This window comes from Oryzias melastigma, linkage group LG19 (assembly GCF_002922805.2).
Source record: "Oryzias melastigma strain HK-1 linkage group LG19, ASM292280v2, whole genome shotgun sequence".
NCBI lineage: Eukaryota > Metazoa > Chordata > Actinopteri > Beloniformes > Adrianichthyidae > Oryzias > Oryzias melastigma.
This window is the reverse complement of record NC_050530.1, coordinates 1,358,931-1,371,057: the sequence shown is the minus strand read 5'-3', so window position 1 is coordinate 1,371,057 and position 12,127 is coordinate 1,358,931. Positions and strand designations below refer to the sequence as shown.

At 42.5% G+C, this 12,127-nt stretch overlaps 2 protein-coding genes across 2 annotated transcripts in view; one reads left to right on the top strand and one right to left on the bottom strand.

Moving 5' to 3' along the window:
* Window positions 1-901, bottom strand: part of cpped1 (calcineurin-like phosphoesterase domain containing 1) — a 47,441-nt gene extending 46,540 nt beyond the window's left edge. Inside the window, exons 1-2 of the mRNA XM_024285473.2 lie at window positions 767-901; window positions 599-678 (exon numbers count right to left, since the gene is read on the bottom strand). The gene's annotated coding sequence lies outside the window, so the exon portion shown is untranslated. The remainder of the gene's footprint in view (window positions 1-598; window positions 679-766) is intronic.
* shisa9a (shisa family member 9a) overlaps window positions 1-12,127 on the top strand; it is a gene marked incomplete in the record, with an annotated part of 85,103 nt that overhangs the window by 96 nt on the left and 72,880 nt on the right. The window contains 2 exon segments of the mRNA XM_024285472.1: window positions 1-876; window positions 1,091-1,197. Of these exon segments, the coding sequence (XP_024141240.1) occupies window positions 365-876; window positions 1,091-1,197 (619 nt within the window).

The following is a 12,127-nucleotide window of genomic DNA, read 5'->3' as shown; positions in this document are numbered from 1 at the left end:
CTCCTCCTCTCCTTTTTACGCGCCTTCCTCTCTCCCACCCCCGCGGCTTTTCAGTGCGCTCTCATCCTCGGCGCGGCTCGTGTCTCTGCCTACTCCCGTGCGTAAGAGCGCACAGATGGACATGGATGCGCTCCTGAGAGCCTGTGGAAGCCTCTCTGGAAGGGCGCGTTGACGCGCGTCAGGAGGGGGGGTGTTGTTTCCATGAATCTGTTCTTCTTCTTCTCTTTTTGCCTTGTTTCTGCACGATGGCACGTCCGTGAAGATGCTCATCCTTGCGCGTTACGGAGCGCGCGTTGCCGGACTTTCCCGCCTGTCATGAGCGTGCGCCTTCCCGCGTCTGTCCAAGTCTTTCCGCGCGAGCACGATGACAGGGAAGGACTTTCTGCTGGGCTTTCTGCTGCTCAAACTTATGGCTCTGGTGTGCAAGGCTGACGGGGAGCCGGGACTCCTCGGCGGGTTCGTCATGATCGCCACCTCCAACGGCTCCCGCGAGGAGAGCGTGTCCGAGGAGACGCCGCACACCGAGGACAACTGCCGGGGCTACTACGACGTGATGGGCCAGTGGGACCCGCCGTTCATCTGCAAGACGGGCAACTACCTGTACTGCTGCGGCACCTGTGGCTTCCGCTTCTGCTGCTCCTTCAAGCAGTCGCGCCTGGACCAGAGCACCTGCAAGAACTACGACACCCCGCTGTGGATGAAGACCGGACAGCCGCCCTACAAGAAGATGAAGAAGATCCGGGAGAACACCAAAGACAAGACCAACCTCATCGTCTACATCATCTGTGGAGTAGTGGCCATCATGGCCCTCGTGGGGATTTTCACCAAACTGGGTTTGGAGAAGGCGCACCGGCCCCAGAGGGAGAACATGTCCAGGTGAGCGCGTGTTTGCGGCAGCAAGGGCGCGCGGCTCCTTAAATATTTGCTTTTTATGTTGTTTCCAGGCAACCAGTGTGCTTCTTAACAAACACTTGATATAAGCTTTCCACTCCTGGGCGCATGCGCAGAGTGGTTTCAACCGCCAGTGCAGCACGACTGAATAATTCAATTAAAGTGTTGCCCCCTCCTCTCCCCCCTCTCCGTGTGACAGGGCCGTAGCCAGCGTGCTGCAGGGCGGGTGTCCAGGTGAGCAGTACCGGGGGGAGGAGGCCCTCGGGATGCACTCGCAGCACTTTGTCTCCAGGGCTGCAAACATCCGTGAGTGTTCCTCGATTCTGGACCGCATATTGACGTGAGGGAGGGGCGTGTCAGCACAAACACAAGCTGGTGCCCCCCCCCATCAAAAACCTCTGCTGAGTTTTGGTTGGTGACACGCGCACGTTCCCGCCGGCTGCTTCTGCGTCTTTAAGCATCCCAGGGGGTCAAATCAGGATCAGCTTAAAGTCAACGAAAAAACGGATTGAAAACTTGAAAAATGGACATTGTCACTGAAATTTTGTTTTGAACATTTGTAAATTAAAAAAAAAGAAAATTCGAAAAAAAATGTTTTGAAAATGTGAAAAAACTGAAAACGTGAAGATTTGAAAAAAAAAGAAAAAGCCCCCGCCCTTATTTAAAATTAAGCTCAGCCGCAAACACTCGAAAATCAGAATTGAAACTGTAAACTGAGGACTGAAAGTGAAGATTCTGAAAAAGTTCAAAATTCAAAACAGCAGCTGATACTAATTGATAAATTATTTTTCAATTGGTAATTTTTACACTTACATTTTTTTCTCAATTTTTTCAAAGTTTTCAGTTTTTTCACATTTTCAAACCTTTTTTTAAATAATGTATTTGTTTTTTTCAAATTTACAATGTCTTGTTTTCAAATTTTCATTTTTTTAGTTACAATGTCTATTTTTCAAGTTTTCTAAAAAGTTTTTCAAATTTTCTTTTCTTCACATTTTCAAGATTTATTTCAAGTTTTCAGCTTCTTTCACAGTTTCAAATCTTTTTTTAAATGTATTTTTTTCAAAATTACGTAGTGTTGTTTTTAAATTTTCATTTTTTCAGTTACAATGTCTATTTTTTAAGTTTTTCAAAAACATTTTTTTTCTTTTTCTTTTTTTCTTAAAATCTTCAAGATTTATTTAAAGTTTTCATTTTTTTCATTTTCAAATCTTAAAAAAAAGTCTTGTTTTCAAATTTTCACATTTTTTCTGCCACAGTGTCTATTTTTTAGGTTTTCAAAAAAGTTTTTTTTTTAAAAATCCCCCCCCCCCCAAGATTTATTTTATGTTTTCAGTTTTTACTTCAAATTTCCAAATCTTTTTTTCTTTCAAATTAACAATGTTTTGCTTTCAAATTTTCACTTTTTTCAGTTAGTGTCTGTTTTTCAAGTCTTCAATCTGTTTTTTTGTTCGCTCTAAGCTGATCCTGGTTCCACTCCATACATCCTTTCACAACGCAGAGACAATCTGTCCGTCTTTTCAAACCCGGCTTGGACCGAGTGCTGAGAACGAAGGAGGCAGAGGGGAGTGGGAGTGAGTTGGCGAGGAAGAGGTGGCCGCGTTTGTGCCTGCATGGGCTTGTGCTGGTTTTTTTTTGTTTTTGAGGGGGGTAATATCACAAAGAAGCCGGTCTATTTCTGCCTTGTCCTGTGGGCTGCAGCAGCAGGAAGATCAAACAGATGAATGCACACACAATCGCACAGATTTTCACAAATATGCACGGGCCAGCGCGCACAAACAATGCGAGCAGGACATTTACATTCCCTGAAAGTTGCATCATCAGCCATGTTTGTTTTCACCAAAACAAATCATCATTAACAACGCGTCTGTGTGGCCTCTGAAATCCTCCCACAAACAAACATATTTGCTTTTTTTGGTGCACAAAAGGAGCAACAAATATTCACATTTTGATTTTTGATTGAAAAATAAAACATTACTCTTGTAATTTAACCTGGAAACCAGACAGACTGGAAACATTTAATCTTAAAAAGCAAAAAGACTCTCGTGTGTTTTCACTCCTCCAATAAAATAATCTTATTAAGAAAGTTTCTTAGTATCTTTTAGCAAATACAATTTTTTTCTTTGGAATTCCTGGTAAGATCTTTTTTTTCTTACTTTATTGGCACATTTTTTTTGGTTATTTAAAGACGTTTTTTTATTATTTAAGACATTTTTGACTATTTTTATGAAGGATCATTTTGCAGTGCAGAAAGTCCATTGACCAAATTAGAAATAAACTGTAAATAGTGAAACATTGCATCAATTACCACAAATTATATGATTTAATTTTCCTCAAAACAAAATATAATTTATGCAACTCAAAAATTAAATTTGATAAAAACAAATATTTTTAAATGTAACAAATATAACAGTTTTACAGTGTATTATTTTAAATTCTTTAATAAAAATGAAACTAAACCATAAGCAAGACTCTGATTACATTAAAATTGTACGTTTACTGCATACATTTGGACAAAAATAGTCATTTCTTATGAATTTAAGAGCTTTGGATGTTTTATTTATCGACTTTTGATCAGCAGTGTTAACTGACAGACTGTGGAAAACACAAATAAAACAATAAAATTAAAGGAAGTTTTGCTTTAAAGTGAAATAATCTGCCATCCTGTTGACTTTGAAGCAGTTTTGTCGTATTGCTGTTTTTGTCAAACATGATGGACCTTCAGGAGATCATATATCAGCTGCATTTGCTGCAGATTCTCCCAACTCGTCATATCTGGACGTATGGTTCGGGCCCCCACCGCGCCACTTTTTGATGTTTAGGGTGTCCCCGGCTCGTCGTTTGCTGTTCCCATTAAATTACAGGTCCCCGACCCTTGTTGACCCGGAGTTAGAGAACCGGTACCGGTCCGGTGTGCGTCCCACGGATTGGGGACCCCTGATTAGCGTCTGTGGCCCCGTACCAAGCAGCCCTTGGATCGGTACCAGTTTGCGGCCCGGAGGTTGGGGACCCCTGATTTAATGGGAACAGCAAGCACGTCAAAACACAACCAGTGTTTTTTACGTGCTGGCTCCCAAAACGTTAAGAACACCCAGAACGTTAAGAAGTGGCGCGTGGGGGGCCATGAACCTTACATCCACATATGACCAGTTGAAAGTGAGGATATGTTGGTGTTTTCCCCTCTAAATGTCTGTGGAGGGCTCTGTGATGGCGCAGTGGTTCGCACTCTTCCCTCACAGCAAGAAGGTCCCCGGTTCAAGTACTGGCCAGGGGACCTGGAACAGAACCACCAATGGGGACCTGAAACAGAACCACCAATGGGGACCTGAAACAGAACCACCAATGGGGACCTGAAACAGAACCACCAATGGGGACCTGAAACAGAACCATCAATGGGGTCCTGAAACAGACCCACCAATGGGGTCCTGAAACAGACCCATCAATGGGGACCTCAAACAGACCCACCAATGGGGACCTGAAACAGAACCACCAATGGGGACCTGAAACAGATCCACCAATGGGAACCTGAAACAGAACCACCAATGGGGACCTGAAACAGATCCACCAATGGGAACCTGAAACAGAAGCACCAATGGGGACCTTTCTGTGTGGAGTTTGCATGGTCTCCCCGTGCATGCGTGGGTTTTCTCCGACTTCCTCTCACCGTCCAAAAACATGCTTATTGGTTACTCTGAATCCGGGTTCTCAAACTCAATTTCCCATGGGGCCACTGAAGGCTGAGGCTGCGCTGTACGGGGTTCCATTTGTGCCAAAAATATGTTTTTGCGTCCACTGTCTGTCTTCAGAACAAGTTTATTGAACGTTCATTCATGTCTATGTACTACTAAGCGATGTCCTCTGCGTGTCCTGTGATACGACAGGAGCTAACGACGCTAGCAACTGTTGCTAAGGACTTTTCTGATCCAACAACAATAGCAAATGCAAAGTTTTTAGCTGAAACATCACAAAGCAAATACAAAGCTGTCATCAAAGAGGCGTGAAAAAGACCCCAGTTTGAGACCCCTGCTCTAAATAGTCCCTAGATGTGTACGGGTGATTGTGGTCCTGCAACAGACTGGCGACCTGTCCAGGGTGTATCCTGCCTTCGCCCCGAAGTGGCCGGGTTAGGCTCCGTGACCCCAAAAGGGACAAAGCGGTTTAGAAAATGGATGGAAAAGTTCACGGATCTGCATGTGAAGGAAAACCTGAACGGGCTTTGAAGCCACCAAACTTCTCTTTGGCGCGTTGGGGTCAGGTTTTCACTCTTTACTCAAAAGAACTGTAGAACTATGTCTACATCACATGACTTATTGCCATTTCTACAACTCCACATCCTCATTCATTTCAAGTTATCGTCCACAACCAGCTGTCATGTTGTCTCCGCCCACATGGTCAACAAACTTTTTTTTTTTTTTTTTTCTGAGGAGTCACTAATGGTTCACAGGCGTTTCCATGGTGACAGCCAAGATCAGGGGTGTCAAACTCAATCGCACACGGGGCCAAAATCCAAAATACACCTTAGGCCGTGGGCTGAACAGGACAAACATTTACTGATCACTCTAAAACTCTAAAAATTTTCAAAACTCTAAAAACTTTCCAAAACATGAGTTTTGGCTCAGTGGGCTAGGTGAAGGGCTGGCACGCAGGAGCCCTGGGTTCGATTCCCAGGGTTGTCCACTGATCCCCATCCAGATTGGTCCTTAGGCAAGACCCTTGATGCTGCTGCCTAACTGGGTCCCTGTGCCCCTCAAGTACAGGGTTGTGTCAGGAAGGGCATCCGGCGTAAAAACTCTGCCAAATCATTGATGCGAAACAGTGGGTGCTGTTACGCTGTGGCGACCCCGAAAGGGATAAGCTGAAAGTGAACTACTACATGAACTAGATATATAGCATAACCTCCGATGATGCTGGTGTGAATGCTGTAAGCTGAATTTGGCTGCTGAAGATGCTGAAATTGATAGCTAAAAACACTGAAGCTGAAATTGCTGAAGCTTATAACCAGTTAAAGTATTAGCTAAAAGCCAAATTAGCCCCCCCCCAAAAAAAACCCCAAAAAACTTAGGTTGACCAAAACAGCTAGCCTGTAGCTGAAAAAATAGTTGAAATTCAAGATAGCCTAAAAAACTGAAAAAAATGTTATCCAAAACAGAATTAGCCTGAATTAGCCAAAACAGCTAGCATGTAGCTGAGTTAGCTAAAATCCATAGTAGTCTAAAAAACTTTTTTGAAAGCCTAAATTGGCCACAAAAGTTTGCATGTAACTAAAATATTAACTAAACTCCAAATGAGCCTAAAAAACTTTTAAAAAGCCTAAATTAGTCAAAACAACTAGCATGCAAATATTAGCTAAACTCCAAAACAGCCTAAAAAAACTAAAAAGAAAGCCTACATTAGTCCAAAGAACTAGCATATTATTTAAATATTAGTTAAACTCCAAAACAGGCTAGAAAAAATGAAAAAAAGCCTAAATTAGCTAAAACAGTTAGCATGTAGCTAAATATTAGCTAAACTCCAAAATGGATCCTAAAATTTTAGTCAATGCTAAAACAGTCCAAAAAGATAGCAGAATGCCCATATTTTCAAACTTTAAAACTTCAACTTTTTAACATAATTATGAATAATAAAAAGGCAGGAATATTTTTCCAGAATAAATCAACTTAAACCTTAAATAACTTTCAATATTTTACTCTCCATAAAAATATATTTGTCAAAATTATACAAGTTAGAATTAGCATGCTAGAGATAACATCGACCCATTAATAACAATAAAATAAAATCATCTGGAGGGCCAGATCCGGCCCCCGGGCCTTGACTTTGACACATGTGGACTAGACGGACAAACAAATCCAGACATCAGATGAATCTGATTTTAACTCCTAAAATCCCCTTAAACGTTTGCAGAGTTTAGCGTATTCATGACGGGAAGCTCTAAAGCTAAAGCTAGCTCGTGCGTGTGAGAGAACGGCCCATGACAGCTCTCCTGGCTGACGACGAGGTGACATAACCCTCCTCAGCGCCAGAGCATCCACACCAACATCTATTGGAGGAGCTGGAACCAAAGCTCCTCTTAGAAAAGAGATTAAAGACATGACACGTCCAGCTGCTGTCCGCTCAGGCCGCCTCCTCCTCTGTCCCCTCGCCGTGGGGGGTGGAGGTAGTAGCGTGACCTCAGAGCTGAAGTGTCGGCGACAACTATGAAGCTGAATTTTGATTTTTGTCTTTTGTCGGAGCGCGCCGCCCTCTAATCCTCAGGTGTGCGGGTGCTCGTGAGAATGTTATTAACCTCGGGGACCCGGCGGGATCTTCAGGACGACCACCTGATTGCTTTTTGGGATTCCTGCGAGGAGGTTCGACGGTGCGCGAGGGGAAAGGGAAACAAGGAATTAGACGTGGATTTGCAGCAGAAGGATAAAGAGGCCAAAATGTTTTTTCTTAAAGACCCAATCCGAGAAGAAATTGTGTTGTTGTAGTTTTTCTTTGACGATGGGGGGACATGTTTACAGAACGTGAAGCTCGAATAGCATTTCTTAGGATTTCTTCTTTCAAATTGTGAATCAGGAGCAGACGGAAAAATGCAGTTTAATAAAACAAAAATCATATTTTTGATGGGTGGGGTCACAAGCTTCCTGCTCCGCCTCATTCTGATGCTCTGATTGCTATTTTTGTCGCATCACTAATGTTAGGTTGGGGTTGGAGGGGCTTTAAAACCTTGTTAACCTAATTTCAACATTCAGCTAGCGGTAAACAGCTGCTAACTGTGCTGCTAGCTTTGTCGCGCAGCTATCGGTGATCAGCGGCTGACTTTGCCGCTCAGCTATCGCTGACCCGCCACTAACTTTGCCACTAGCTTCAAGACTCAGCTAGCCACACTCAGTCGGTAACTTTGCCACTTAGCTAGCGACAATCAGCCACTAACCTTGCTGCTAGCTTTGCCACTCAGCTAGCAGTGCTCAGCAGCTGATTTTGCTGCTCAGCTATCACTGATCCCCCGCTAACTTTGCCACTATCTTCACGACTCAGCTAGCGGTAATCTGCCGGTAACTTTCCCACTCAGCTAGCAGTAAACAGCTACTAACTTTGCTGCTAGCTTTACCACTCAGCTAGCGGTGCTCAGGGCCGGACTTTGCCGCTCAGCTGTCGCTGGTCCACCGCTAACTTTGCCACTAGCTTTACGATTCAGCTAGCCGCACTCAGTCATTAGCTTTGTCATTCAGATAGCGGTATTTAGCAGCTAACTTTGCCACTTAGCTAGTGGTAATCAGCCACTAACTTCTCCCCTAGCTTCACTGCTCAGGTAGCGGGGCTCAGTCACTAACTTTGCCGCTCAGCTAGCAGTGCCCAGCTGCTAACGTAGCCGCTTAGCTAGCAGTTCCCAGCTGCTAACGTAGCCGCTCAGCTAGCAGTGCTCAGCTGCTAACGTAGCCGCTCAGCTAGCAGTGCTCAGCTGCTAACGTAGCCACTCAGCTAGCAGTGCCCAGCTGCTAACATAGCTGCTCAGCTAGCAGTGCTCAGCTGCTAGCCTCGTCCCTCAGCTAGACTGATCAGCCGCAAACTTCGCCACTAGCTTCACTGCTCAGCTAATGGGGCTCAGCTGCTAACTTTGTTGCTCAGCTAGCGTTACCCAGCAGTGATCAGCAGATAACTGTGCTGCTAGCCCCGTCGCTCAGCTAGCTCAGCTGCTAGCCCCAGCCAGCGCTACAACCAGTGTAGCATTGGCAAAGATGCGCATACCTATTTGCACAAGTTTAGATTTTGTTTGAAGCATTTTACTTCTGAGGAAGAAAAGAGTTCACCAAAATAACTAATATTTCATAAATAATTTATTTATTGAGTCAGAGGTAGTATATGTTGATAAATATGGATATAGTTTTCTCTGAAAGACTTAAGAAAAGAATGGTATAAGCCCCTGAAATACAAACTAGTAGTACTATAGAGGTGATGGTGGAAGCTGGAATAGCAAAGCTATCTAGATGCAGCTTCTTTGCTTCCAGATACTAAGACTCATAATCTTAGTTTTTTGATACTTTCAGAGTTCAGTGCATTGATTATGTTTTCCGGTCATATTTTGCAGGATTCATTGGACTCGATTTGCATTAAAATCCCTTTGTGTCAGCACATTCATCTGCTGCTAAAAACCTGAAGCGCATATTGATAATCAGAAGACCAGAAGTTCTCTGAGTGTCAATAATCCCTGATCTTCATCACGTGTACCGTCCAAGTGAGGAGCAGCATCAATACATGAGAGAGCGGCGTGTCTGAGCGAGTCGGGGGCTCCCGCCACCAGGCCCCCACAACCTACTGCATATTTAACATTAACGCTTCAGTCGCTTTGTGAGCTCGAAAGCAGCCGTCCTGCAAATTCCCCAGCTGGACAGGCTTTCACACTTTCATGTCTTCCGAACAAAAGCTTGACTTGTTTGAATCCTTAACAGGCTGAAAATCCGCCGACTCTTCAAAGACAAGAGGGGCAGAAACAAGGAGGGCGGGGTTATACAAAGGGAGGGGTCAGAGGATTTGAACGTCGTCGTTCAGACCACGCATGTCAAAGTCAAGGCCCGGGGGCCGGATCCGGCCCTCCAATTAAATTCTATCCGGCCCTCCAGATCATTTTGTTTTATTGTTATTAATGGCTCGAAGTTTTCTTGTGCTCATTTCTAACTCGGATAATTTTGATAAAATATATTTTATGGAGAGTAAAATATTCAAAGTTATTTAAGGTTTAAGTTGATTTATTCTGGAATAATATTCCTGACGTTTTATTATTCATAATTATGTCAAAAAATTGGCATTCTGCTAGCTTTTTGGATTATTTGGAATTTACTATGATTTTTTAGGCTCATTTGGAGTTTAGCCAATATTTCAGCTATATGCTAGCAGCTTTGGCTAATCTTTTTTTTATTTTTTAGGCTATTTTGAGTTTAGCTAATATTTTATCAACATGCTAACAAGTTTGGCTAATTTAGTTTTTTAGGCTGTTTTGGAGTTTAGCTAATATTTTAGCTACATTCTAGCAAGTTTTGGCTAATGTAGTTTTTTTTCTAGTTTTTTATGCTGTTTTGGAGTTTAACCAACGTTTTAGCTACATGCTAGCAGCTTTGGCTAATTTAGGCATTTTTTATTTTTTAGGCTATTTGGAGTTTAACTAATATTTTATCAACATGCTAACAAGTTTTGGCTAATTTAGTTTTTTAGGCTCTTTTGGAGTTTAGCTAATATCTCAGCTACATGCTAGCCGTTTTAGCTAACTTAGTTTTTTTTCTACTTTTTTAGGCTATTTTGGAGTTTAACCAATGTTTCAGCTACATGCTAGCAGCTTTGGCTAATTTAGGCTTTTGTTTTTGAGGCTATTTTGGAGTTTAGCTAATATTTTAGCAACATGCCAGGAAGTTTTGGCTAATTTAGCTTTTTAGGCTGTTTTCTAATTTAGCTAATATTTACAAGCTAGCTGCTTGGCTAATTTATTCTTGTTATACGTTTTTCAGGCACTTTTGGAGTTTAACTAATATTTCACCTACATGCTAGCTGTTGTGGCTAATTCAGTTTTTTTTTGTATTTTTTTAGGCTGTTTTGGAGTTTAGCTAATATTTACACGCTAGCTGCTTGGCTAATTTAGGCTTTCTTCACTTTTTTCAAGGCTATTTCTTTCAGCTACATGATAGATGTTTTGGCTAACCTAAGGTTTTCTGTTTTTTTTTTTAGTTTTATAGACTGACTTGGCATTTAGTCAGTATTTTAGCTGGCTATCAGCTTCAGCCTTTTTTAGGTATTAATTTCAGCATTTTCACCTATAGTCTTCAGCGTTTTTAGCTATCTATTTCAGAGTCTTCAGCACTAGAATCTTCAGGAGCAAAATTTAACTTTCAGCATTCACACTAACATTATCACAGGTAATGCTATATATCTAGATCATAATTATGTTAAAAGTTATGGTTCTAAAAATGTATTTTTAGAGTGTTTAATAAATGTTTATCCTGTTTGGCCCGTGACCTAACGTGTGTTTTGGATTTTGGCCCCTTGTGCGATTGAGTTTGACACCTCTGGTTTAGACTGTTGACCACATTAGTTCTTGAAGGACAGAGCTCAGCCTTAACACCAAACCACTGAGAGTCAACTTTACCAAAGTTGGAAAGTTTTCACATCAACTAAACCAGGAGCCGATTGAAGCTAAAATGACATAAATGTAGTCAATTTCTTCACTAAATGAACAATTTTTGTTTGAAATTCGAGACTAATTCTCATCTTGGGTGTCACATTAAACGCAGCTCTGCTGGTTTCCATCACTTTGCAGCAGTTGCAGCATTAATTACCTCCTCAGTTGTTCTAATCTTCAGCTGAACACTCAGATATGGTAGGTGGGGGGGTGAATTTTTGAAAGGTAATTGCCTCCGAAATATGAGAAACCCGGCGCCGTATGCAAAACCCGCCTCGTTACTTTGTGTAAGAGCGAGCGCACGGGAGAATTAAAGGTGTGTGCACGGCTGGATGTCTTTTTGCGCTGCGGCCTGTCAGAAGGAGTTGCACACGTCTTTCGTTAAAAGTAGGCGACTGCGTGACCTTGTCTCCCTGGCTGTCATTTGAGCCTTCAGCGCGTCACATCTGATTGCAGAGTGTCAGGGCGGAGAGAGGGGCTGCAGCTTGTGAACATGCAGTCGGGCTGAAAGAAATCAAGAAAAGAGGGCCTATGAAAGAGAAAATGACAGAGGTGGAGGTAGTTATCTGGGAGGATTCACTTCAGCTTCATTTGAAGATAGAATTCTGTGTTCAAACAAGACGATTCCTTCTCTGCTTTTTATAATTTGTCTGTCTTCTTTTATTAGTATTAATAGAATTCTTCAATTAATGAACCAAACGGATTCTTTACCAGCTTGGAGGGCGTTATAGTAAAGTGGATTCTGTAGTCTGGTCTTTGATTTACTTTTTCCGCCTTAAAACGATCAGAATAACGATCACTTTCCGCTCCACATTTCTAATGGGGGTGTTGCAGTTCCAAAAATGACCACTGGAGGCAGGTTGCAGATTGAAGCAAGTGTCTAATGACTCCCATGCATTGACTGTATAAGAGAACTGGATTAAGTGGCCCCTCCCACCCATGGTGTTCCAAACAGGTAGTACCTGCTTCCTCCAAGAAATCAAAATTCCATAGACTTCTATAGTGAAATAAGTAACGTAGGGCTGGGTATCACCAATAATCAAATCGATTCACCAGAGACTTGATCGATTCGATTCAGATTTTTTTTCT